The sequence below is a fragment of the Pollicipes pollicipes genome, unplaced genomic scaffold (assembly GCF_011947565.3).
Source record: "Pollicipes pollicipes isolate AB1234 unplaced genomic scaffold, Ppol_2.1 Scaffold_3087;HRSCAF=3621_pilon_pilon_pilon, whole genome shotgun sequence".
Classification (NCBI taxonomy): Eukaryota; Metazoa; Arthropoda; class Thecostraca; order Pollicipedomorpha; family Pollicipedidae; genus Pollicipes; species Pollicipes pollicipes.
The window spans coordinates 11,114,434-11,140,892 of record NW_023596225.1 but is presented as its reverse complement, the minus strand read 5'-3'; the positions used below and the strand labels follow the sequence as shown (position 1 = coordinate 11,140,892).

General features: G+C 54.3%; 3 protein-coding genes across 3 annotated transcripts; 2 read left to right on the top strand and 1 right to left on the bottom strand.

Annotated features, from left to right (window-relative positions):
- Positions 1-3,828: 3,828 nt before the first annotated feature.
- Positions 3,829-10,899, top strand: LOC119089369 (uncharacterized). The gene is made up of 3 exons (XM_037212039.1): positions 3,829-3,913; positions 10,093-10,478; positions 10,877-10,899. Exons 2-3 carry the CDS (start codon positions 10,211-10,213, stop codon positions 10,897-10,899), a joined length of 291 nt encoding a protein of 96 aa, XP_037067934.1. The 5' UTR covers positions 3,829-3,913; positions 10,093-10,210.
- Positions 10,900-14,053: 3,154 nt separating this feature from the next.
- LOC119089368 (protein CASC3) lies at positions 14,054-23,408 on the bottom strand. The gene is given in 12 exon segments (XM_083287627.1): positions 14,054-14,079; positions 14,818-14,947; positions 15,032-15,257; positions 15,753-15,844; positions 16,484-16,509; positions 16,540-16,609; positions 16,814-17,008; positions 17,010-17,028; positions 17,594-17,785; positions 18,294-18,397; positions 18,724-18,798; positions 23,246-23,408. Coding segments are annotated over 12 exon segments (1,257 nt in total). The 5' UTR covers positions 23,348-23,408.
- A 2,114-nt stretch (positions 23,409-25,522) lies between these two features.
- Positions 25,523-26,085, top strand: PIG-P (phosphatidylinositol glycan anchor biosynthesis class P). Its single transcript, XM_037213381.1, has one exon. It carries the CDS (start codon positions 25,538-25,540, stop codon positions 25,985-25,987), a length of 450 nt encoding a protein of 149 aa, XP_037069276.1. The 5' UTR covers positions 25,523-25,537; the 3' UTR covers positions 25,988-26,085.
- The last annotated feature ends 374 nt before the right edge of the window (positions 26,086-26,459 follow it).

Here is a 26,459-nt window from a genome sequence, read left to right as displayed (position 1 = left end):
CGTTCAGGCAACTGGCCCGTCAGTAATGGACGGAGGAACCTCTGGGCCCGTCAGTAATAGACGGAGGAGCCTCTGGGCCCGCCAGTACTGGACGGAGCAGTCTGTGGGCCCGCCAGTACTGGAAAGAGGTGTCTCTGGGCCGTCAGAATATTCGCTGCCTATTTTAAGATTAATTATTCAAGTTTGCTGCTATAATCGCAGTTTCAGCTCATCGTCAGCATTAAATACTCTTGCACCTCCGCTTGCATCCAGCTTCGGGCCCTTGCCCAACACGGACTGACGCCGGCGACGCCGGACGGTGGTAATGATACGGTCTCCCGCGACAGCAGCGTCCGCCGGCCGTCTATCCCAGGCCGCCCCCGCCCCACTCGCCCGAGGCTCCGGGCCGGCCAGCCGGCCGGGCAAAGGTCAGAGGCGCGGCGGGTGGCACGGCTGTCACCTTGGGCCCGACTGACGGGAAGTGGCGTTTCCTGTGAGGCCAGAGCGCCCTGCGGCTACCACGCCGCCGCAGGCGCGAGGTTGAGGCACGCCCGTCACATCCCAGACCGGTGTGACAGACGCCCGTCATGTCACGGAGCCGACTGATAGATGTTCGTCCCCCCTCAGGCCGCGCAACTGAGGCGCGTTCGCTGCACCACGCGCCCGCGTGACAGACGTCCGTCAAGACACTGAGCCGGCTCACAGACGTCCGTCACGGCGCTGAGCCGGCTGACAGACGTCCGTCACATCACGGACCCGGCTGTCAGATTTTCGTTGGACCACGGAGCCGCCTGGCGACCAGAGCCGAGGTCGGGTGTGGGACGCCGCGGCGGCTCGCTCCCAGCCTCCTCCAAGCCCGGGCGGGAGCTGGCCGCAAGGGGAGCGTCGGTGAAGCTGGCCGCGCCGCCAGCCCCCATGCGCTCCACGGCCCCATCCCGGAGAGCCTCGCGCCCGCGCCGGGAAGCCCCGCTCCGGATGTGGCCAATTGCCGAACGGCGGAAGGAAGGCAGGAGTCATGGTCGTTGCCTGCCGATCAACAGCCATTATCGGCAAGCACACGCATTTGATGTCTTTCACTCCGCAGTCACTGCTGCAGTGGGCTCAGGGGATTGTCCACGGTGAGAGTCGCGGTTCCGACAGATTCTTTTCCTCCTCGACAGCGCCGGTAGGATGTTTAACGGGACGTGTTCAGCCCCGTTCCAGGCAAACCTGACACACGAGTGACGGGCTGAACGACAATTTCATAATGGTCACCATCAACGCGCACTTAAAGGCCAACCGCAGGGTAAAGCACACTTGGCGAGGTCCGTCGCACCGACACTAACAAAACCACCCGCGGTGCACCAGTCAGTGACTCGCTGTACAGCAAACAGCCATCTTGTAATGCCTTCCAGACGAGTTTAGAGGAGTCACCCGTCTGCCTAGGGACAACGCTGGGGGTGTGCGATCGTAGTCAGGCACGTGTCCATTCGTGCAGCGCGCGCATGCGACCCCACATACACTATGTGGGTTCGCAGTCGGGTCGTTACATCATCCAACCCCACACAATACTTTGACTTGGTGTTGTCAACACTGGCAGATCTGAGCCACAGCTCGACGTCATGCCTGATAAAAGGGAGGGGCAACCATCTCGGAAGAGCAGTTACAGATAAGCCCGGTAAGCGAACGATGCAACCTTGACCCTTGCGGAAACTCAGCGGAGAACAGGGCCAATTTAACGGCACGGGAGGGAGTGAACGGCACATGCCTCCGCTCGCGTAAGCATCCAACTGGTACCGACAGAAGGAAATCACGGGAAATCAGTCAATCGTATCACACATCGCGTTGGTGCATCCTTCACTTGTTTCGCACCATTGAACACATTGCGGTTTAAATAGCGACCCACAGTTGTCCGACATCAAATCACCACCCACACGAGCACCATCCCGTGCGCCGATACCGGACTGCATGCTCAGCATACGTAGAAAGGCCTGTCAGATGGCAGCGGCAGCCTCTGCCACCCTCGGGTGTTTGTTCGACTCCATACTGCTTCCAGGCGGCGTACACCGATCGTCCTACCAATCGCTCTGCGACAGTTTCGGGGACACGTTCACAGCGAAGGAAGCCTCAGAACATGTATGCCAGCCATCGCCTTTTCCCCCGGCAGATGGCTTGTTTGTGACTGGCGCGGCGTAGATCAAACCCCAGAACATGTATGCCAGCCATCGCATTTTACCTCGACAGACAGCTTGTTTGTGATTGGGCCAGTGTACGCTGGGCATGTCGGCACCACCAGATCGCGTCGGGTGAACCGCCCGGATCGAGACCCTGACACTGTGTCAGCCAGATCGACACTGTGAACCCCCCGGATCGAGACCCTGACACTGTGTCAGCCAGATCGACACTGTGAGCCACCCGGATCGAGACCCTGACACTGTGTCAGCCAGAGATATCGCCGGGATTTGGTTCTGGGGAGGGAAGACCGCACTTTTGGAGTGGGCGCGGGCAGGGAGAGGAAACCAACACCATCCGGGACCCTACCATGGCAACAATGATACTTCTGGACCGGTCACGCGTGCTCCGTTTAAGGATGGAGGGATTGATGGCCACATTCTAGGTGATCAGCTGGTGGCTTCGTGAGGTAAACTCAACACGTATGTGCGCTTTACTGCTGGCATGTACGGTGGGGAGACGTCTGCTGTGACCCTCTGGCGCGATCCTGCGGCCCCCCGGTCATACCAGGATCCTAAAGCTGCACACCGAATCCACAGCACCTACCCGCGAGCGGCTAGCTCAGTTTCGCAGACAATTGCAATGCCTCTATGATACAAGACATTGCTCTCGCCGACGACCCCTTTCCACACCCACTCATGTCCCACCCTTACCCCGTCAGCGGTCAAGTTAACTATCCGTTCCTCTTTGTCCGGGGCTAAAACGAGACTGACCTGGATCAATGTTTGCTGCAGCTTCTGGAATGCCGATGAATACGATGGAGGTGGAAACTGGCCTTTGGCACCATGCTTTTTGTTGCTGGCCGAGTGCGCAGCACTGGCTGTCTTCTCAGCTGCAGACATCACCACCTCACAGTTCGAGACTCACGCTACCACAGTTCTCCGCCACTTGACCCCACAGCCATCAACACGTCGCGTGCAGGCTGTAGCATAACAGGTGACCGCGGCTCCATATCAACACCCAGCCCACGAAGCGCACAGCGCTCACTGCCGCCGCAACACCCTCCGCCCATCGAGCGGTTACTAGCCGAATGCGAAGCAGAGGTCGGACTGACGGCCATCTACTGGCGAATAAGCATACTCAAGGTTACGTAAAGTACAGCAGATGGCTGCAGGGATCATTTTACAAGAGTGTTTAAGATAATCCCGCTTATGATATGACGGGATATGCACGCCCATGGAACAAGGTGCTTCGAGGTCTTTGAGGTGAGAATATAATTACACTCATTACAAGACTCGCACAGTATGTCATAGCTCTTCATTACACGTCACGTATGCGGATGTTTCCGGGATAAGCGTCCATGCCCAAGTCATCAGTCAACGATACAAGGAAAAAAGGTACCTTATATATATATATATATATATATATATATATATATATATATATATATATATATATATATATATATTATTGCTTATTACTACGCCTTCCGTCACGCTTAGTGCACACATATAACAAGCAAAAATATAACCCCGTAGAGTATATCGTGCTATTTTAAAAGTCTTGAAATTATTTTCTTCTGCTTTAGTACACAAAAACTATAACCGACAGCCTTGTCACGTGGACTTGGCAGCGTGCAGCCACGCTTGGTATAGATGGGTTCTTGTCATTCGTCACTTGTGATAAGTAAATACACTGTGAATGTAATAAGCCGTTAAGTGAATCGTGCAATAACTGTTTCTTTGTTCTACCTCATAAACGCATTAGTCTTCAGTTTATTCGGGTAGGTTCTAGGGTAATCTTCGCGTTATTCGGGGAGGAGGGGACATGCTTGAGACTTGGTTCAACGCGTGCCTGTGTGTTGGGACCTAGTTACATTGTTGGTGTTGAGACACTATGGTCGTGAATGTAAGTCTAAAGTAAATATATTCGTATGCATGTACACACCCAAAGCATGCGCCCACATACCCCACATGTCTCTTTGTTTCTTTTTTTGTAATTCAATTTATGATTGCATCAGTATTGCCACTTTGTATAAATATTACGCAGTTGTCAATTTGTTGCATGTAACGGCGGCGGACCCGGTGAAGTTACTTCACGATTGCATTGTTGCTGCCGTAAAAGGTGTCGAACGTCACCGGCAATCAGTCGCATCACTAAACATGCTTTCGTCAGTCCTTTTGGGCCGCCGTGCACCCAGGCATGCATCTGAGCGTGGCCACAAGATTCTCTTCGGTGTTCTCCGCCTGGCTTGGATGTTTAAGGGCATTACAATGACAGGCGAATTTCATTAAGCTCTTGGTGTCGATTGAGTTTCAGATTTCAGTTTCAACTTTCTCAACAGTTATCACACGACAGTCCAAACTCACGATTTCTCTCTATGCGTTACAGCTAGTGGCCATTGTAGGACAGCCCTGCCAAAGGAATGTCCAGCCGTCTCTACAGGACTAAGCTTTCTCAATTGCCATCATCGTCTCAGATCTCAAGGTCTATTTAAGAGTTCGGTCAGCGTCCAAAGTGATCTGCGCGCCTTCGCTGATAGTCACTTGACACCGCTGGCTCGGTGCTGGTCAAGATAGCGGATCGGTGCAGGTGAACTCTTGGTTTGGGCCTCTAAGCTGGCTCACTGCACGAACCCTTCCCCGCGGTCACTGCTACACAGCTGCCGTCTCCCCCCCCCCCCCCCTCCCCCCAACCCATGGAGCTTCCGTCGCCTGGGTATGGCAGGGGAACGGCATGCGTTCAGGCAGAGCGCTTAGGCAGGCGCCTGTGCCTCGTGTCCGACCATCTGCACCCTCCGCAGTGTATGCCCAAACAGGTCAAACGTATATATTGGATTGCGAAAGTTCGAATTTAACATCGCACGAGACACTGCGAACTTCATGAGAAAGCTTGGAATGAGAAAGTTTGAAGTTGACATGCACTCGGATGGGGTCAGCCTGACCCCCCCCCCCCCTAGGTATTTCCGGAATGGTTTCCGAACGGCGCGACGTAGCCGCGCCAAATTTTGCATGGCTGTAGATATTTGAATAGAGGATCGTCAATAATCGAACATTTACATGTACCTGGTAGGGTCATTGACTTACGGCAGGTCAAAGTCAGGCATTTAGCGAAGTCAATTTCTAGAGTCACTTAATCTGAAGCAACGACGGAGTGTTAGATGAAGCCATACACCTCTGAGATACTTTCTTAGGCAACACAACAATTGAATGAACAAATTCCATTGATCTTAGATCAGGTAGGAAGGTCAGACCCAGGTCAAAACGAATCTGCTTTATTACTATAAGGCTTGCTGTGTGGGGTAGTTTCTGATGCCCATTTCGAATTTACACATAACATGAATATACTTCTTCCATGGACTTCTTAAAGGTCAGAATAGATTACTGACCTACGATGACCTAGGTCAACAGTTTGGCTTGAGGAACATATTGCCAAACAAGTAAGAGAATAACAAATATATAATATAAAACAATAAGATAATAAAAATAACAATAGACGAAAACCATAACTTAGCAAGAATAAGAGAGTAAAAGAAGCAAAAAAGAAATAGCCAGACGCTGGATCTCCTTGCCTCATGCTGTGCTGCGTAAACTTTTTTTCGCCGAGGAACCTATCCTGTGATATACGAGGGAAGTTTGTGTTATTTAAGTATGCCACATGTTTTAAGTGTTTAAAGTATTCTCCAAAGATAAACTGATCCATGGTTTTAGATAGAAAGTTCCAGGATACCGTTTCAGATGCGGCTAGGGAATCGGCTGGTTCTTTCAAACCGGATCATTCAGAGTTATTCACTGAGTCGAGTGTTTTCTCCAAGGAAGCGTTCTTCCGTACATGCCGATTGCGTGGGGAAATAAGGTCGTTCACAACACCTTTGAGCATACTTGCAAAACCGCAGATATCATTTTAAAGTCGACGTCCAGTAAATATATTGATCTCCAACCTTCCAGTTCGTCTGACGGTTTACCTGTTTTGGGGATCAGAGCGATGGTGTCTTCACGATGCGAATATTTAGCAGAGTGCCTGCTGTTGTACTTTGTCTGAAAACACGATAAAGAATCGCCCCTAAATACCCCCAGAAATGCTTGAAAAAGTCGGAGTTGAAGCCATTTGTTTCTTGCCATTTTCCCTTTCCATTGCTTTAAGCGCTAGATGAGGCTCTTGAAAGATTATTGGTGAGTCTAAAGCTTGTTTGTGCCGTGTACTTAACATGCGCTCGGATGGTGGTCAGTGACCTCCGAAGGGTTTTCAGGAATGGTTTCCGGACAGCGCGGCGCAGTCACGCCAAATTTTGCATAGGTATAGACAATTGTATAGCGCATTGTACAGTATCGGAATTTGACATGTAACTTATAAGGTCACTAATCTACCGCAGATCAAAATCAGGCCACGGATTCAGCGGTCGATTTCTATGGGATCGTTCAGTCTGATGCAACGACGGAGTTTTACATGAGGCCATACATCTGAGATGCTTTCTTAGACGACGCAATTGAATGAGCAAATTCCATTGACCTACGATCAGGTATGAGGGTCAGACCAAGCTCAAAGCCATCCTGTTTTATTACTCCGTGGCTTGCTGTATGGGGTAGTTTCTGGTGCTCATTTGGAATTCATTGATAACGGGAACCGCAGCATACACCTATGGTCTTCTTAAAGGTCATAATAGGTCACTGACCTGAAGTGACCCAGGTTAACATTTTGTTTTAGGAACATTATGCCTAGCGCAATCTTTGTCGCTTATTCAAATGCAAAGCTATGGTCACCATGACCTTAGAAAGGTCAAACAAAGTCACTGGCTTTAAAGGAATATGTGAGCTTTTGCTTAGAACTGGCATCTAGATTCTGGGGGCACTTTGGGCACCAACCTGGAGTTTTGACCTTGTTTAACCTTATTTAACCCAAAGGTCATGATCTGGGAACTTCAAACTGTGACCCAAGTGAGTTTATGTAACTGTCTATAGCTCTTTAAGTTTCTGAGATATCAGGGGTCAACTTGCCCCCCACCTGAGTGAAAGGCATCCCGCCGGCCACTCGGGCGCATGTTAACTTTCTTGTGATGCGCTTTTGTAAATGTGCGGAGCTGCCTGAAACACGCTTCTCTCGCGATATTTTGATAGCAGACAAGGTGTAAATTCAGTTAATATGTTTTCGTTCTTCGTAATTATTCGGTTAACATTTTGTTTTCTAAGGATAGAAAATGTTTTGAGTTTCTCGCCGTGGTCGTGCCATGCTACTCTGAGCCGGGTTGTTTTCGATTCTCGGCTTCCAAAGGTCTTCTAATTTTGTCTGAGCATGTGTGATCAGATAAGCGTCATGTTCTGATTTCGTGACTGAAAACTTATTATACGGATCGTTCAGTTCCGTGACGATTGCCTGCTGTTGCTCTCTTCCACGTCCTGCGTTTCGCTTAGAGTATATAACGACTTCGCCTCGAAACATCATCAGAAGCGTTTCGCAAAATAGAGCTATGCCTACTGCGAATGGTAGGCTTTCGAAATTCAGCGGGTTTTCTAAATTAGCGTCGTCTTACCATGGAACAACATTTGCTTGATGACGTTACTTATACGCCGTTTAATGGCCACTATTTAGTTGCTATGTCAGCAAGGAATCAGTGAACTTCCGCAGCCCTGGTCCTCGTGGTTTGCGGTGCAGTTAAGTAAATGGTCGCTTACAAACTACAGATCGAATCTACTCTACCACATTTGACCGGGTTACATTTGGTCCATGTAAATTTACGATCGGATGGATTAAAGCGTCTCCAGATATCAACTACACCGCTGTGCGGCAGCTCCCGTAAATGGAGTTTTTCCACTGACGTTTTGTTCGTGCGCGCAGTTTGAGTTCTGTCTGTGGTTCATAACAAACATAAAGTCGCCACCAGTTACGATGCTATCCTGCGGAAGACTTTCCAGCTCAGCACCCATTGACTCAAAGAACGTGGAATCATCCTCGTTTGGGCCATATATGCTGCACTGCAAGTATAAATATTAGAGTTTATCGTGCACCCCATGATAACGAAGCTTGCATTGGAACAGTATCTTTCAAACAGTAGTTTGTGATACACAGAATTTCTGAACAGAATCGCAATGCCCCGGCTGTTTGACGTTTTATGGGAACGATAGCATTTGCCACACCAAAACGTATTGAAAATGGTATGCTACGTGAGCCATGTTGATAGCGTGGAAATAGATTATGTTAAACATTTAATTCTTCGCGAAGTTAATAACGTCTCGTCTGTTGTGCCGCTCCGCCAGATCGCGGCAGTTCATAGACAGGGATCCGAGCTTAGTCATGATTTGGATGGTTTGCTACCAACCATTAACGGATGTAACGGCGCAAGTACGCGCGCATGTGCCGGTGTACTTGCACCATCGCATCCCTGAATGTTCTGTGCATGCGTGCGTGTGCGCGTCAACCTTGCCAAACGCTAGCTGCACAGGGCTTGACAACGCTCGGTTGTTTCTACAGAAGACGAGCGCCGATCAGCGTGCGAGGTAACTAGACACATGGTACGCATGGAATGTCGGCAGGTCTATAACAAATAGGCGGTATTTTGTACTCCGAGGGTGTTTGTGTTCATCATCATGCATTTACGTATTATTTCACCATTGCGGTGCTCCATAACTTGATTCTATGGGAGCAGATCTATAAACACTAAATAGAAATGGTTACATAATGACAAAAAACCTCCCAAGCAAAAAAAGACGACAAGCGGTACGTGTAACTCTTGTTTATTTCAGTTTTTGTGCATGTCATACCACAATACCACAATAGGTCCCGTCCATTGGACAGGGACCTCCGACAGTGTTCATTCAATGCTAGCCTGAACAGGGCTTTGATGCTCCCACATGATACCATATGGTTAAAAAAGAACGCAAAACTGACAATGATCTGGTCGATTTCCCGTGTAGCAACAGTTCAGGTGAATCTTCTGCATTTCCCTAGCCCATGTTTCCCCTCTTGCCCACATGTACTGAGGGGCTCAAAGGGGCTGTGGCGAGGGAGGAGGATTCTCGGGCATCTCCGGAAGCGTATGAAATGATGCCCCTGGGTAGCCAGTAGCCAAGTGTGTTGTGTGCCATACCAAACGCGGGCGAAGTTGTGCCATCAATGAATATCCTTACGCTCGGCGATGTAATTTCCTATTAGTAAGTCCCCTCCTCTCCCCCACCCCACCCCACCTGAGTTTCAGCTCCCCACCTTTAGGAAGAAAATGGGCCAAATCCGGGGACTACCCCGTTTGTTGGCGTAGTTTAGAATAGCTTCAGTCGTTTTTCACTGATCATCCCTCCCCTCCCCCTCCTAATTCGTGTCGTGAAACTACGCTCCTGCTTGCTACATCAATAAACATCATGAGCACATGTTGTCAGCAAAGTAGCTAGTGTGGTTGAACACTTACCATGGCCTTTGTCACGGCTGATTGGCTGTAAGAGTATGCCGGGCAGGAGACAGGGACGTTTCAGCGCATGCGGCGCATCGAACTGATGGTTGCGGCAGCAGTTACGAGTGCTGTAAAATGCATGCTGCACCGCCCGTGTAGCGAGAGCCACCTCAGTTTGAGCCGCTGTTCACCGATGCAGATGACGTAAACGCGCGAGTGGCGTTCAGGTGTCGGTTAACAGAACGGCTGATAGTGCAGCTGTTCACCGATGCAGATGACGTACACGCGCGAGTGGCGTTCAGGTGTCGGTTAACAGAACGGCTGATACTGCAGCTGTTCACCGATGCAGATGACGTACACGCGCGAGTGGCGTTCAAGTGTCGATTAACAGAACGGCTGATACTGCAGCTGTTCACCGATGCAGATGACGTACACGCGCGAGTGGCGTTCAGGTGTCGATTAACAGAACGGCTGATACTGCAGTCACTCCCATGAAACAGTTACAGCTCCGCAATGCCCACATGTCCCAATCAAACAGTCAGATCTTATCCGATGTGTTTCGACTCCGGCTATTTGTCTTCCAGGCTGTGTTGGTGTCGGTCGTCTCACCGCGCAGATCAGCTCAGCCGCCGGCGCTATCCGTTCGTCACATCGGCGGCGTCCCTCCTTCGCGGCCTCTCGGAGCGCGGCCAGCCGGCCACCATGTTCCACATGCAGCGTCAGGAGCGGTCTGTGTCGGCCTACTCGCAGGCGCTGGAGCACCGCGAGCAGGGCGACACGCTGCGCGGACGGCTCACCGCCGAGGCCGACAGGATTCTCAAGTGGAAGGTGTCGGCTGAGATCTGTCGGCAGCAGCAGCAGACGCAGCTGCGCGAGGCGCAGGAGCAGCAGCAGGCACAGGACGAGCGGCTGCGGCAGCTGCAGGAAGCGCACAGCGCCTCGCAGGGCGCGCTGCGCCAGCAACGGCAGCGCGGCGACGACCTGGCTGACCAGCTGCAGGCCACGCGCGCCGTGGGCGCCGCCGTGCAGCAGCAGGCGAGCCGGCTGCGTGGGACTCTCGAGCAGTGCGAGGCGGACGCGGCGCGGCTGGCCGCCGGCCGGCAGGCGCAGACAGCGCGCCTCGACCAGCTACAACAGCAGTTCAGCGAACTCACACTGCGCCATCAGGAGGCGGTCGGCCAGCTGCGCGAGGAGGCGGCGCGCGCCGAGCGCGAGCGGCAGCAGAGCGAGCAGCAGTGGGCGGCCGAGCGCGAACAGGCGGCCAGCGCGCAGCGGGAGCTGGAGGAGCAGGTGCGCGCCAGCGAGGCCGACATGGAGCGGCTGGGCGCTGCCGAGGCGCGGCTGACGGTGGCCATCGACACGCTGGAGCGCGAGAAGCGGCTGGTGGCTGAGGAGCTGCACTGCACGGAGACGGAGCTGCAGCAGCGCTCCGAGCAGCTCGAAGCTCGGGACGCTGCGCTTCAGCATGCCCGGCAGCAGCTGGAAACGCAGGGCGGCGAGCTGCAGCAGACCCAGGACGAGCTGGCGCAGCAGCGCGATGAGCTGGCCCGCTCCCGGGAGCAGCGCGCAGCCCTGGATGCGAGCATCGAGCTCAGCCGGGCAGAGGTCGCCAGACTGGAGGCTGCGCTGCAGGAGGCGGCTGAGGGGCGGGCGGATCTGGCATCTCAGCTTGAACAGGCAGCGGCCGACCGGGCACGGGTCGACGCTGAGCTGGAGACGACTCGAGCCGAGCGATCCTGCGCGCAACAGGCGCTGCGTTCGGCAGAGGAGCAGGTGACAACGCTTGCTGATGACCTCTCGCGCGCCAGGGCGGAGAGCGAGAGCACGCGTGAGACCATGCGGGCGGCCGACAGCCAGTACCAACTCCATGCGAGCGCCATGCGAGAGAGCGCTGAACAGGCGCGTCAAGAACTGGAGCTGAAAGAGCAGGAGCTGGCTGGTCTACGGACAGAGCTGGATACGGCCGCCGCCGCCGCCGCCGCCCAGGCCGAGCACGTCGGTGAGCTGCAGCAGCAGCTGAAGCGGGGTGAGGAGGAGGCGTACGCCTGCCGCCACGAACTTGAGTCCACCAAGGGCGCCGTGGTGGAAGAGCAGCAGACGCACGAGGCGGCGCTTCAGAAGCACGAAGCCACGCAGGAGCGTCTGTCGGCTGAACGCGCATCGCTGGAAGAGCGCTGCTGTCAACTGCAGCAGCGCCTGGAGGAGGAGGCCGACCGTGCCGCTCAGCAGGAGGCCGACCACCGCCAGCGCCAGGCGCAGCTGGTGTCTGAGGCGGAGGCAAGCCGACAGGCGGCGGACGAGGCGACGCGTGAGGGCGGTCGCGCCGCCGCGCACGCCGAGCACCGCATCCAGGAGATGACGGCGCTGCTCGACCAGTACAAGCAGGACACGGAGGGCCACGTGCAGCAGGCGCGCCAGGAGACGGCAGAGGTGGCGGCACAACTGCAGGCGGTGCAGACAGAGGCGCAGCGCCTGCGGGCGGCGCTCGAGCGCGCCAACCGACGCCAGGCGCCGGCCGCCGATCCAGATGACTCGTCCACAGTGGCGACCACGCCCAGCAAGACGCCCGCGCCGACCACGCCGAAGGCGGCGCGTGCACCGAGCACACCCAAGACGCCCATGGAGCAGCTGTTACGCGCCGAGCAGACGGAGCACATACCGTCGCGGAGTATCCTGCGCGCGCCGCACTCGCCCTGGGTGCGCAAGCGGCGTGTCATCTTCAATGAGGAGGACGAGGTGCGCTCACTTTCCAGCTCGGTGTCCGAGTCGTTCGCCGTGGCGGACGAGTTTATCGAGGCGAAATTCCGCCGGCTGCAGGGCGGCCGGCGGCCGGGCGGCGAGGCGGCCGGCCCTGCCGTGTCGGCGGTGGCGCCGCTTCCGCGCGCCACGGCGCCCGGTCGGGAGCGGCCCGCCTCCAGGGCACGCGACTGGGCTAGGGAGGCCGAGGCCAAGGGCACGCCCAAGAGCAGGAAGTTCTCCCGCAAGCTGCTCCACGAGGATAGTGCCAAGACTGTGGCATTCGACTCGGTGTTTGATTTTCACTAAGGTCGTCGCTTATGGCGTGCGCGGTAAGAGTTGAGTTGAAGGTGATGATGTTACGAGGCGCATTGAAACCTTACCAATTGTGTTTGCACCAACTTTTAGCCACCAAGTTACTTCATTGTTGTGATTTTGAAGGCGCTTATGATTTGGACGCCGCGTTAGCTTGTTGCGCCGTTCCGTGCTTTCATTGTTAGTTCGCAATGCTGTGGGACATTTGGAAAGGAAAATAAACCTAAGCGAATAGCTCGTCGGGTGCAGTAATGATAGTTCGCACACAGACGCGCTTGCGCATTCCCCATGCCCCCCCCCCCCCCCTATACACCATTTGTCTGCCGTCGGTGAGACGAGCCCGCGTGTCCATATACTCCTCGCACATCTCGCGGCGCCACGCCACGCGGGCCCCAGCATGCCGCTAACAGCGTACATCGTACACTGGCACACCACCTGTTTGAAGCCCGGCCGGTGCTCGGGCTGCACCGTTCTGGAACGAACCACCCGCTAGCGAGCTAGCTAACTAGCGCGAACGAGCGCCAGTGCGCTGGCTCGTGGATGGTAATGGCCCGACAGGCGCCCGCGGCGTGCCATCCGTGCATCTTTGTTCCAATCTGTACCACGCGTATGCAAATGGTGAAACTGCAAGAGGATAGTGATTTGGATTACATAGTGATTATGCTTAGCAAGTACTCCAAATCCAAAGCCATCCATGCAAACCATTCGGAATACATTTATAAAAAAATTCCGATTTAGCGCGCGCCGACCTCATACTGGTTGTAGCATACGGAGCCCATGCGGATTTGTAAGGCAAATGCGTCTATCTTGCCAATAATTCGAGCTACATCTCATGAGGACCAGAACCAGCACCGGGAGAAGGTGGGTGCGACTTAGAAAAAAATAGCGCAAAGAACGATTGAGGCGTCCAAATTTTATACAACAAAACCGTTATATTTTGGTTTAGAAAACCTCAAACACTGCACTATCTATCCTGTTAAATACACCATCTACTAAATAGAAGCAGCTTCATCAAAGATGAGGTAAAGGTGACGAAAGGGAACACAATACATATATCATCACTAAATAGTTAGTCGTAAGTCTGCGGATAACAAGAAGTTCGGTACTATGTCGAGCCCATGAACCACATCACCAAACGACTGGACTTCAAATATTACTATTAGGCACAGGAGCATACATGCGGCTTTGACTGGGATGACAACCCGCAACGATGCGCATAGTGCAAAATTCCGAAACTAAGAAACAGCCAGAAGCATCGGTGCATATTTAGATGACATCATTCAGCGTGCTTCGACACCTTGTTGAACGCGCCGCAAACTGGTAACGTAACGCACACAAGCTACCAAACACAGACCGGGGAAATTTGTCCCCTGGAGAAGCGGTGCCCGGCAACGTCTGGCGCATGCAAAAGAACCCAAATGTCCGTCGCAGTCACGTCCTAGTTAACGGCAGCAACACTAGTTACAGCGAACTCGCGGCCGGTGACCAACTGCACTAGCTGCCGGAGCCGGTGCCCTCCCCTGGAGGCGCTTTCACCGCCGCCGTCGGGGTTTCGTCGCACGCCGGGGCAGGCAGACCCGCGACAGCCGCAGGGGCACGCACCGACAACGCCGCATCCGGGCCGCGCGCCGCCGAGGGGTCCGCTCGAGCAGCAGGCGCGGATGACGTGGTCGCCTGGACCTCTGGCGCTGATGACGTGGTCGTCTGGACCTCTGGCGCTGATGACGTGGGCGCTTGGGTCTCTGGCGCTGATGACGTGGGCGCTTGGATCTCTGACGCTGATGACGTGATCACCTGGGTCTCTGGCACTGATGACGTGGTCACCTGGGTCTCTGGCGCTGATGACGTGGATGCCTGGATCTCTGGCGCTGATGACGTGGGCGCTCGGGTCTCTGGCGCTGATGACATGGGTGCCTGAGTTTCTGGCGTTGATGAAGTGGTCACAAGAGTAGCGGTCGTCGTTTTCACAACCGTCACAGACTCCGAGGCAGGGGCAATGGTAGGCGCCGCAGCCGTCGCTACCAAAGGCTCGAACGCTATTTTAGGATCCGGCTGCATCTTCAACACGGGGACCGTGTCCTTCGCAGGCGCGGGGGCCGTGTCCATCGTGCGAGGCGTCTTCTCTCCCGCCAGCGCGGGCACAGTCTCCTTCGCAGGCGCGGGGGCCGACGCGACAGCCGTCCGCGCCGCTGATGTGGGCGACATGTTGGCCCCCGAAGGCACTGGGCTGTTGGCGGGTGGTGGCGAGGCGACGCCACCGTCCGCCGTTCCCGGAGGCGCCTCGGCCGGCGCCTTGCGCTCCGGGGACGTTTCGGCCGGCGCCTCGCACTCCGTGAACGCCTCGGCCGGCGCCTCGCACTCCGTGGACGCCTCGGCCGGCGCCTCGCGCTCCAGGAACGCCTCGGCCGGCGCCTCACGCTCTGGGGACGCCTCGGCCGGCGCCTCGCACTCCGGGGACGCCACGGCCGGCGCCTCGCGCTCCAGGAACGCCTCGGCCGGCGCCTCACGCTCTGGGGACGCCTCGGCGGCGGCCTGGCCTTCGGGAGGCCGCAGGATAGGGATGGCCGCCTTAGGTCGCTTCTGCAGCAGCTGCGCGGGCGGCGGCGCCTGGGCCTGTGTGTTATAGTAAGTGACGCCGCCGCTCTGCACCACCGGCATCTGGAACATGGCCGGCCGGGGTGAGCGGCGACTCTCGGGGCTACCGACAGCGTGACAGCGTCAAGGGGCACCCGGCCTAGGACGCTAGGCCGCCATGCAAAGTGTAAGCGGGATGAGACAGCCAAACATATGTGGGCGTCACACATTTGCGAGTTGGAGAGCAGAATAACGTTACCCAACTGCCTGTGCAGAAATGTTGTTCTTAACTGCGGAACTGCTGCTGCGTGGGTGCACTTTCAACGCTCCGTGCGTTAGTTCCCTATGCACTTAACAATGAATCAGCGTTTCAGTACGGACAGCCCCCAACATGCGTCACATTTCCACAGGCGACGGCCGAGCGTTCTGGAGCGTCTCAGCCCCATCAGCATCCGTCCGCGGCGTCCCACCACGCACCAGTATGTCGGGCTGTCCGGCGGACGCCGGCGGCGGCGGAAAGCCGGCGAACGGCGGGGGCGCCGGCGGGCCGGCCGGCGGCGGCGCGTACGCCGGCGGGAAGGGCGGGGGCGGCGTGGGCGCGGCGCCGGCCGGCCCATACAGCCCAGCCGCCACGAACGGCGCCGGCGGCAGCGGCGGCGGCGGCGTGCCGTGCTCCACCGGGTAGAGGGACGCGCCGCCGTAGCCAGGCTCCTCGTCGAAGTACGGCGGCGGCGGGTCGGCGTAGGCCGGTGGCGGGTGCCGCTGACGCTGCGAAGAGTAGCGCTTGGGCCGCGACATCTGCTCCTGAAGGCGCGGCGGCACCTGGCTGGAGCGGCCGCCACCGCCACCTCCTCCGCTTCCACCACCGCCGCCGCCTCCGCCTCCGCCTGCCCGATGGACGGAGGGGTTACAGTCGGGTGTGACGTCACGCGCAGCGCACGCATGGGGTGGTGTGAGTGGCGTCTTGGCATGCAATGTTGCACTACATGGTTATGGATGCTAATACGGCGCGCTAATACAGCGCACTCTTCTTGGAATGACTTCAACGGGACGACAATCGAGCCAAGCTGTTCATTTGGTGTATATTGGCACCATTGAAGCGTTGTGCCACGAAGCATGATTCCCAAGGTATGGTCACAACACTTCCGCAAAAACCTAGCATGATCAAGGTCGCGTCCTTCGCACTTCAACCCAAGCGCATTTGACGGGAGCGAACGAGGCGAGGCATTTCGGGCCGTCAACCCCTGCAACTTGCTTCGCGTCTCAGTATCGATACCGTTCATCGATTAACCACCAGTCGACATCTCCACCAGTCGCTGCCGTTCCGGGTGGGCAGAGCGCGCCACGGACCATCAGCCGAGCCGGCTGGCGGCAGTCTGCGGGCCCGGGCGCCCCCGTCAACTCACCTCTGCCGCGGCGACTCTCCTGGCCTTCAAGGCTGAGCTTCTTCACACCGCGCGCCAGCTCCTGCTCGTCCTGCGGCGGCGGCGGCGCCATGCGCGGCGGCGCGTAGTCGCCGCCGCCGCCGGCGCCGGCCGCCGGACGGGGGGCGCCGCGGCCGGCCGGCGCCGTGCCCCTGCCGCGGCCCCGGCCCCGCGGCCGCTCGGCCGGCGGCTCGCGACGCCGCTCCTCGCCGCCCGGTGGCTCCGACTCGCGGCGAGGCGGCGCCGGCGGAGAGACGTTGTCGTGGCGCGGCCCGTCGCCGTCCGAGCCGCGCCGGGGCGCCGTCTCGCCAAGCTCCGGGAACTCCTCCTTGGAGGCGGCGGCCGGTGGCCGGGTGGCGCCAGCGGCGCCGCCGCGCCGGCCGCCGCGACCCACGCGGCCGCCGCGGCCGCCCGGCTTGCCGTAAGCATCCTCGTCTTCCCAGTTGCGCGTTGTACTTGTTGGGCCCCCGACTGGCGGACGGCAGAGGACGGGGTTGGTGAGTGAAAGAACGCGACGCTCTGGACGGGGTAGCAGTGCGAGCGTGGCACACCGAAAAATGGAACGTTCTTCTGCACGATGCACTGAAAACTACACATCTGCCAGACAACTTATACCCAGGCACTGGAGCGACGAGTGAGTTAGACAGCACTGGAGCACCGTTTTGCAATAGACACTGACTGAACTTAACTGAACTATATTAAACAAGGCCGACAGCAAAGGCAGACAATTGAAAAAGACTCGTGCAACATTTACGCCCATTGTCGGATCGGATCAGTTGAGTTGACTCATGATTACCCCAAAACCGACGAACCAATAGCGGAGCAGAGGAAAACCGCCACAGAGACGAAAAAATATTACTACAGGCGCACACCGGCCAACTACAGGTGTAGCCTGCGAAGGCGTTCGCGCGCCCCAATCGCGTGGTGCCGAGAGGAGCAGCTGCGAGAACCCCCCCCCCCCCCCCTTCCTCCCGCCCCGCCGGCCCAGCAGTAGGCGCGCCAGGCCGCGGCGTAGAAGGCGCCCGGCGCCACATACCCGTAGCGGCGGCGGCGGCGGGCGCGTGGCGCCAGGTCCTCGCTCCGTATGTCATAGCCGTACATGGTGACCAGCTCATCGTGCGACTTGGGCGCCTGCTGGCTCTCGTCGAAGCGGTCGTGCTGCCAGCGGTCGGCCTCCTTCCAGACGCGACGCGGCGGCTTCTGCTCCGGCGCCTTCCTGTCGGCCGGCCTGCCCACGTCGGCGAGGTCACACGAGGCCCGCGAGGCGCGCGGGAGCAGCGAGAGGCCGCAAAATATGAGCTTTCTCTGAAACGTGTCCCTCGCACTCAGTCGCCCATATGCCGGACGTATGCTGAACAATATTTGTGAAGGACTGGGGACACACTCCCGCCGGGCCTTACCCACCACATCAACTAGTTCTAGTCCTCCTGTCCCGATCTACCGCTTCCACCAGGGCCGTACCGTTCACCCGTGTCCGAGAAGGACAGCCGGTGGACGTCAGAAGCCGTCACACTCGTCCAGCCGCTCGTGCTGGTCTGGCCGCCGGCTGCGCGCTGACGCCCAGTGTGCCGTCGCTGAGGCTCCATTTTAGCTGACGCTCCCACATACATGCATCCAATGCGGCGCGACCGCGACCCGCCGAGCTCGCGGCGTCCGCCAACGAGGCTGCGCCGAGGCCAACAGCCGGCAGCAGGCGGTCTGCTGCCGAAGCGGCGCCCGCGGACCGCCCCGCTTACCCGTCCACCTCCTCCGCGCGGTCGTCGTGCTCGTAGAAGTTGCCCTTCTTCGGGATGAACTGTGGATTCTTTCTGTCTTCGTCGTCATCTAGATTCTTCTTTTCCTGAGAAAACGCGAGCAATGGTTCAGACTAGTTGACTGTAGCATATTCAGGACTGGAGTGCTGAATATGCTGCAGATGTTCACGAGCCAGCAGAGGCGAGAGTCATGGGGATAGTTACTTCACCTAATTCAATTGTATCTTTTCATCTCAGCTTTGACAAAAAACTAACACCATTCATCCAGTGCTTTCAGGAAGCAGCTCACACTCACCTGAGGTGGTCCGGCTAGCTCATCTAAACTTACTCTCACCTGAGGTGGTCCGGGTAGCTCATCCAAACTCACACTCACCTGAGGTGGTCTGGCTAGCTCATCCAAACTCACGCTCACCTGAGGTGGTCCGGCTAGCTCATCCAAACTCTGAGCCGAGTCATAAACGGAGTTTTTACCCTCTTCATCTGTGTCCTGAAATGAAGCAGCGTCACGTTAGACCCACATGCAGCGCAGGGCAGGTACGATGGCACTGCTGCAATGCATTACGCGCGGGGTGACCAGATCGGCTATTTCAGTCGACAGATCGCTTGCGAATACGTTACAAAGTAGGCTCTCTCAGCAGGCAATGTATGTTCTAATGAGATGTATTCAGTATATCAGAGGGCAGAGATCAAAGGAATATGATTAGAGACATGCAGAGTTTGACAAGTTCAGTCATATGACATAAAGCTAGCACGGCACCACGAGGGCATGCCGATGGCCCATTAAGCATTGTTGGAAAGGCCCGCCCGGCGGTGCTGGAGACCATTTTACACCGGACTCGTCGAGAGCGCCAAAATAACGACCGAAGCACTCTCGTCGATAATCGGCTTCCTTGAAAAACTGCATCGGCGGATACCGTGGACAATAAATGAAGGCAACGGGTTCGCGGACAGCGAGCTTAATCTTTGCTTGCAGACTTGGGTTTATCTAACGGCTGTAAATCATAATTTTAATAAAAGGAAATGATAGTAACTGTTTTAATCACACATTGTTCGTGTGTCTGTTACTTGCAATATTTTGTGCATTATTCGCAAATGCATTAATCATAATAATTTCCAATGTTACCACACATCTAACTGACAAAATTGTTAACATGCATACAGGAACATGGCAAATATAGTGCGCTAAACAAACGGTCAACACGGCTATCGATCTCATGAGTGAATGTGAGGTCCCACAGGAGACATCAGGAGTTCACGTCCCAAGGAAGTGAGCTGGTTTCATTTTGCATCGACATTGATTGTATTTTCCTTTCAGAAACATCCAGTACGGACCACTGGCATAGCCCCGTTGTACCTTGTGCCAAAGCACTCGTCATCGACCGTTACAAGGTGGCCTTATCGCATGTTAGAAGCTGCGGCCTGGGCAGTGCGCGGATTTCCTCTGGCCCAGCCCTGACAGACGCACGGCGCCGCTCACCGGCGGCCGCGGCCTCTGACCGCCATAGGCAGGGGAGCGGCGCCTGCTGAGATGGCCGGTCCGCCCCGTCCGGCGTCGCCCACCCGAGACGGCGGCGGCGGTCGGCCGCCACGCGCTTTTCCATCAGCGGGGTGAGCTCGCAGAGACGCAGACGCCCACCCGTGTGTCTCATTGGGGCTTTACGACGCACTCAGCTGCTGAGGCTATATGACGTCGCCTGCCTCTCATCCTGGCAGGAAGGGCGGGCACCGCGGGGAATCGAAGCCCGCACCTCTGGTTTCCCAGACACGTAGTGGTTAACGCGGTCGCGTTGACAACTACACTACCGGCACCCTACACCCGCTCGTGGGGCGTCGTCGACTGCCGGCTGGGCTGGGCCGGTGCGCGCTGTTTGACGTGCCTAGCCCCAGGCGGCGTACACCGGAGAAGCGCAGGTCACCACCGGGCAGTGCCGTAAACAGGACAAAAGTTTTTGCCCCTCTCCTGGAGGTGGCGGGGATGCCGGAGCCAGAGATCACAGAATTTTGTCAGCTTAACACGCAGGCGGGTGGGCGGGGACCAAAGCGACCCCCGCAAAGTTTTTTCCACGACCATTTCCGAATCGCGCCACGTAGCCGCGTCAAACTTTATGCAATTGTAGACAACTGAAGAGCCGATTTTCTGATGTAAAATTATACGCACGTTGTAAGGTCGCTGACTTATGGCAAGTCAGTCAGGCCATGGCTGTCAGCAAAGGGCATTTTTAGGGAATTATTCAATGTGATGCAAGGGCGGAGCATTAAACGAAGCCATGCAAACCTGAGATAGTTTGTTAAGCAAAGAACTTAATTTAAAACTAGAACTTTTGCCATTGACCTATGGTCAGGTATGAGAGTCAGAACAAGATAAAAACTCAGCTTCCTTTTACTCAAGACCTTGGGTTTATGAGATAGTATCTGGTGTGCATTTTGAATATATTACTAGCAAGGGCTGCCGCAGTCGTGTTCCATGGACTTTTTGAAAGGTCAGAGTAGGCCACTGGCCTAAAGTGACCTGGCTCAACATTTTGTTTTTGGGAACATGCTACCTAGCATAATCCCTGGCAGTTATTCAACTGACAAAATAGCAGCAATCTCATAGAATTTCACCACCTTTACCTCAAAAAGGTCAACCAAGGTCACTGACCTCATTGAAGTTTTGCTTAGAACAGGTATCTATCTTCACAGTGGTTGCATGAGGAGGTCTGGGGGCACTTGAGGCACAAATCTGGAATTTAACCTTGTTTGGCCTTATTTGATCACAAGGCCATGACAGAGACACCTCCAAGTTTGACACAAGTGAGTTCATTAAAGGCTAATCTCTGCTTTGAATTTGGAGTCTCTAGCTATGTTAGTTTCAAGATCTCTGGGGAGTCAAATTGACCCCCACTCACCCAAGTAAAGGATATTCAGCTGTATTGGTCATATTGGTCATATTGGAGTAGCTAGAATGGAAGTGCCTAGTCTGCATAAAGTCTGATGTTGAATAGGCCACATTTGCAACCATGCTGAATTTGATACTAACTTTGTCAATAAAGGTGGTTGGATAATGGAAGAGAATCCTGTGCACAGATGGATGTTGCTTTTCACTAGTCATAATAGATACAACACTTACATAATGCTTTGACCAAGAAACTAACAGAAGGTATAATTCTTAGAAACCAAAACCAATATGATCACCATAAGACATAGTATTTAGGTACAATATATCACGCAGATGTACTTACAGTTATCACATTTACACCTCACCTAGCACATTAGCTAAAGTTTTGCAAGCCTTGGATGCCAGACAATTACAATGTACCACATGGGCACATAAATGGTTTCTGAAGGCTGATCACATGTGTAACAGGTGTATGCCATTTCTATTGGAAAATGGGATGCTATTCTAGGACTAAGAACCATCTACACAAGGCCATTCCTAGCTTCTGTGACTGGATTTTGTAGAAACCTCATGTTTATCCCCTGTCTTTCCACAGCTACTATTGAGCACAAGGGTGAAATGAGCACATGGATGATTGTGAGTTACCATTATTTTTTGCTGTCCTGCATGTTTGCATTCAATATTAATGTTCAATGTAATGCTCACCAGTGTGCAGATGTATACCAGTGCACTACAAAAGCATATTCATATGCACATTCCCTATGCATTGTCTATGCAGTGTTCCTAAATGTGGACAGAGTTCTGCTTTCAAACTAAGACAATATGAATATGTAGAATGTCCTATGTAATAAGCAGCAATAATGTATTTGTCTGTAGACATTATATGCTGGTAACTGACATAATAAATCATCTTTCTTCCTAATCCACAACTTTTGCTCAGGGCTTTATGTTTGCAAGGCAGCATGCAGTGAATGCTGCAGCATGACAAACGCCACTGGATAATGTACTCTGCTCAGCTGATCCACTGCATAATATCAATATGGTGTTGTAGTGATGTCACTGGACCTTCACAAAGCATAGCTGAAAGCCTATGAACTACCAAAATATGGAAGACCACATAAGGCCAGATGAAGCCCTGGAATGAAATAGAACAAAAGTTATTTTGAACTGGAAGTGTTAAGTACTGTTGGCCAGACTCAGACTAGCCCAGAATACCTCCAAATGAATATTCAGGTGGAAACCCAGTGAAGTCATGAGAGTATACTGACTGATCATAGCAAGACACCAGCCAGCATCATCCCACTGGGTGGTAACTGTCAACAATGATCCCTGCCACCTGCCCTATGCACCAAAGTTCCATTACTGGAAGCATGCATGTGGGTGCTAATTTGTGGTGTCCAGACTCTGCATATGGTACCTATAGGTAAACCAATGCATTAGCATTACTCCTTGCTGCATGAAACACCTGATAACCATGTTGTAAGATCTAAAACTGCATTGTCTCCAAAATGCAGAACAGGGTCTGTGCTAGCAACACCCAAGTCAGCAACCATGACAGGCTTCCACAAGATCTCATCTCACTGAGGGCAAAGATGAGGTATAACTGTTAATTTAGAGCAGATTATCAAAATGTTATTCCAGACTTTGAATTGGAGCATTAATGACATCAGTGTCCTATGACATGAACACATAAAATGGCAAACCTAATTACATGTTTTTTGCATGCACATGCATCTTCTTTAAACATTTACATACTCCAATCTTTTGGGATACAGTTGGCAAAATATATCCCAAGAGGGGCAGGTTACTATCCTATTTGGAGCACAACCCTGCCTGCCCTAACCTGTTGTTTGCATATTTGCCATAGTTGGCAGAATGGGCAATACCCAGCCACCACTCATAACTACCAAAAGGTAATTACCACAATTTATATATGTGAGAATGATAACAATACCGGCAGGATGCAATACCGCGGTCACGCGGTTCTGTTCTGGTGGCGCCGCAGGACAGCCACTGCACATGGGCTGTACGAATCTGACCCAAGCGCGATACTTACGCTTAATGATTTCCGGCGGCCACCATCAATGGAGATGTCTGAGCCCGAGGCATCGTCTGACCCTATGGTATCAGGATTTCTTTTCCGCCGTCTTTCCGCCATCACAGCCCCGCGTATGCAGCAACAAGACAGATAAGAGAAACGCAGGCGTGGCCTCCCGGCCCTCCCCTTCCGCACTTGCTTTCTGTGCTTGCGGCGCTTGTGCCGCATTGAGGTCTTGCGGCCGAACGTGTAAAAGACGGCTAAACATATTGCTTATATGTCTTGTCATGAAAACCAATATAAATGTATTTAATACGGAATGAGGTATAGTAGCAAGAGTTATAACAGCATTATTCATGATTCTTTGTTTTAAAATACTCTAAAACTGCAATGATGACCAAGTTATTGCCTAAGCATACATTGAGCTGTGTTGACGATGTGGCACTACTTTTATGCCAATGTTGTCGCTTATTTGGCGTGCTTGCGTCAATTTTTGGCGAGTGGGCGCGGTAGGGCGTGCGAGCAATGTAATGCTAATGGGATGAGTTTCCACCTTATCATCGTGTGAGGGTGCCTTTTTATTATTCACCGACGTGAAATAACTAGCCATGACAGGTATGAAACTGCACGTTATTATTATGATTGATAAGAGCAGATCTTGAGGCCTACATTGTGGGAGCTATTAGACGGACTTCTGTTCAGAAAAGGGGTCGGGGGGGGGGGACCCGTTTAGGGGGCCAACAGTACTAGGCCAGACCAGCCTTTTGGTACAGAGGAGAGGGGTGCAGCAATGTGGGTTGAAAATAAAATGCACAGCACGCTTCATTAATGATCACAATTATGCAACATGTTGGTTGTCACATGTAAACTGTGTGATGATGGTTGATGAACCAGGATGGGGTACATGGATCAGCAGGATGAGAAATTCACATCCAGGCCCTGGTTGATAAAAACACCTTTTACACTCATAAGAAAAGGGGGCAGACATTTTGTGTGTGAGCAGCAGCAATGTTAGCTGACAGGTAATAGAAAATAGGTCAGTTGTAGCACCAGGCACCATCACCAAAGATCTACTTCAGATCTAAGGTTTGGCCCATTTTAAAGTGAACAGGCATTCAGGTGCAGAGTGAAACTGACCCCTAAAAGGTTTTTCCAGAATGGTTACCAAATGGTGCAGCATAACTGTGCAAGATTTTCCCAAATATAAAGAACTGAAAAGTGGATTGTTTGGTATGAAAAATTTAAAGGTTCCTTGTATGGTTGCCAATGTATAGCAGGTCAAAGTCAGGTCATGGATTTAGCAAACTCAGTTTCAAGGGAGTCATTCAACCTGATGCAACAACAGTGTCAGATGAAGCCACATATCTCAGAGATACTTTCCTAGGCAACACAACAATTGAATGAGCAACTCATACTTACCTATGGCCAGGTATGAAGGTTGGACAATGGTCAAAACCAACTTGCTTTACTACTCTAGGGTTTGTCATAAAGGGTAGTTTCTGGTGCTCATTTCAAATTTATTGATAACAGAAACAGCCTTTTGATCTTTCATGGACTTTGTAAAAGCCAGAAAAGGTTGCTGCCCTTAAATGACAGTTGAACACTTTGTTTTAGGAACATCCTGCCCAGCATAGTCATTGTCACTGATTCAAGTGCAAGACGCCAGGCAGTTGTACATGACTTTGGTCACTATGACCTTTTGAAGTTCAAATGAGACCACTGACCTTCAATGAGTATGTGGCCTTTTGCATAGAAGTTATCCAGGCTCTGGGATACTTTGGAGACCAACCTGGAGTTTAACCTTGTTTCACCTTTTCTGACCCAATGGTGATAACCTAGGGACCCCAGCCTTTGACCTCAGTGAGTTAACACACAGGTCAGCACATCCTGTGAATTTGAAGTCCAGCTCTCTTAATTTCTGAGATCTTAATGGGCTCAATTGGCCCCCTACCCAAACAAAGAGTGTCCAGCTGGCCACCCAGGTGCATTACATGGGGGGTTCTGCAAACAGAAACCAGTGTCGCCATCAAGCACATACATTTTTTTTTCTCAGATGCAAGCTTTGATTCCTCATTTAGTGGTTTACTTCTACCAACAGAAGGCAGCTTTCCCCACCCTGCAGGTTAGACTATGCTACCTGAACTGCTCATAAACTGTCATACCAATCCCTGCATGTTGCAGCCATTTTCTTTAAAAAATGCAGAACACAACTTGCAACAGCAGTCTCTGCCAGCACCATACGTCAACACCACGCCACAACATGAGCCAGTCTGAGCTTGGCTGCCATTGCAGGTGGGTGACATCAGCGCCATGTCGGACAGCGCTGCGCCGGAGAACGGCCCGGCGCCGACGGCGGCGCGCGCCGTCTACGGCTTCCTGCTGCTGGTGGCGAGTGCGCTGGCGGCCGCCTTGTACCTGGCATGGGCGCTGCTACCACCTGCCTGGCCGCGCGCCCTCGGCCTCGACTACTGGCCGCAGCGGCTGTGGGCGCTGACGGTGCCGACGGCGCTGCTGTCCGCCCTGCTCCTCTTCGTGCTTGTCATCTACCCGCTGCTGGGCTTGCTGGACGTGCCGGGCTTGGACGACCCGCGCGTGCACACGGACGAGCACAGCCTGCCGCGGCGTGCGGCGCCGGCCGGCGGCGGCATCGCGCCCGTCTACGACGTCCCGCTGAGCGAGGTGTGTCGCCGGCTCTACATGGACGGCGGCCGGCGCGGCGGCGCCGGCGACGGTGACGGGCGTGCCACGACCGGCCGGTGACGGTGATGGAGACGGTGACGGGCGTGCCACGGCCGGCCGGTGACGGTGATGGTGACGCCGGGCATGCGCAGGACGCGGGTCGCCGTTAATCCTCCCCTCGGGTCCGGAGCACCGCCGGTCGGGAGGTTCCCTTCCCCCACTCCGGACGGAGCGACAAGCTGGAGACGTCTGGAGGCTCCAGCAGCGCGCCGAGGTGGCCTCATCGGGTTGGGACGGCTCCCACACACACGGACCTCCGCTGTCCAGCTACGCTCACCCGCTGCGCGGATCACGCGTGTCGCACGTGACTTGGTAGCGCGGTGGTCATCCGCCTGAATCCATCCGGGAAAATGTGCGCGTCAATGACAGATGTATCGATGGGCTAATCCAGAGATGTCGCGTCGCTGATGCCACGCTTTGGTCGGTGTGTGTGCGAAAGAGGCGGCCACCTCCAAACCGAACATTGCGTCGTCAGCAACACACCCCGCTCTGA

Excerpts from the sequence above, each read along its gene's own strand:
- LOC119089369 (XM_037212039.1), top strand. The coding sequence starts at position 10,211 with ATGTTCCACATGCAGCGTCAGGAGCGGTCTGTGTCGGCCTACTCGCAG. Across the intron at positions 10,479-10,876 it reads GCTGCGCCAGCAACGGCAGC|CGCGAGAAGCGGCTGGTGGC; the intron begins GCGGCGACGACC and ends GACACGCTGGAG.
- PIG-P (XM_037213381.1), top strand. The coding sequence starts at position 25,538 with ATGTCGGACAGCGCTGCGCCGGAGAACGGCCCGGCGCCGACGGCGGCG.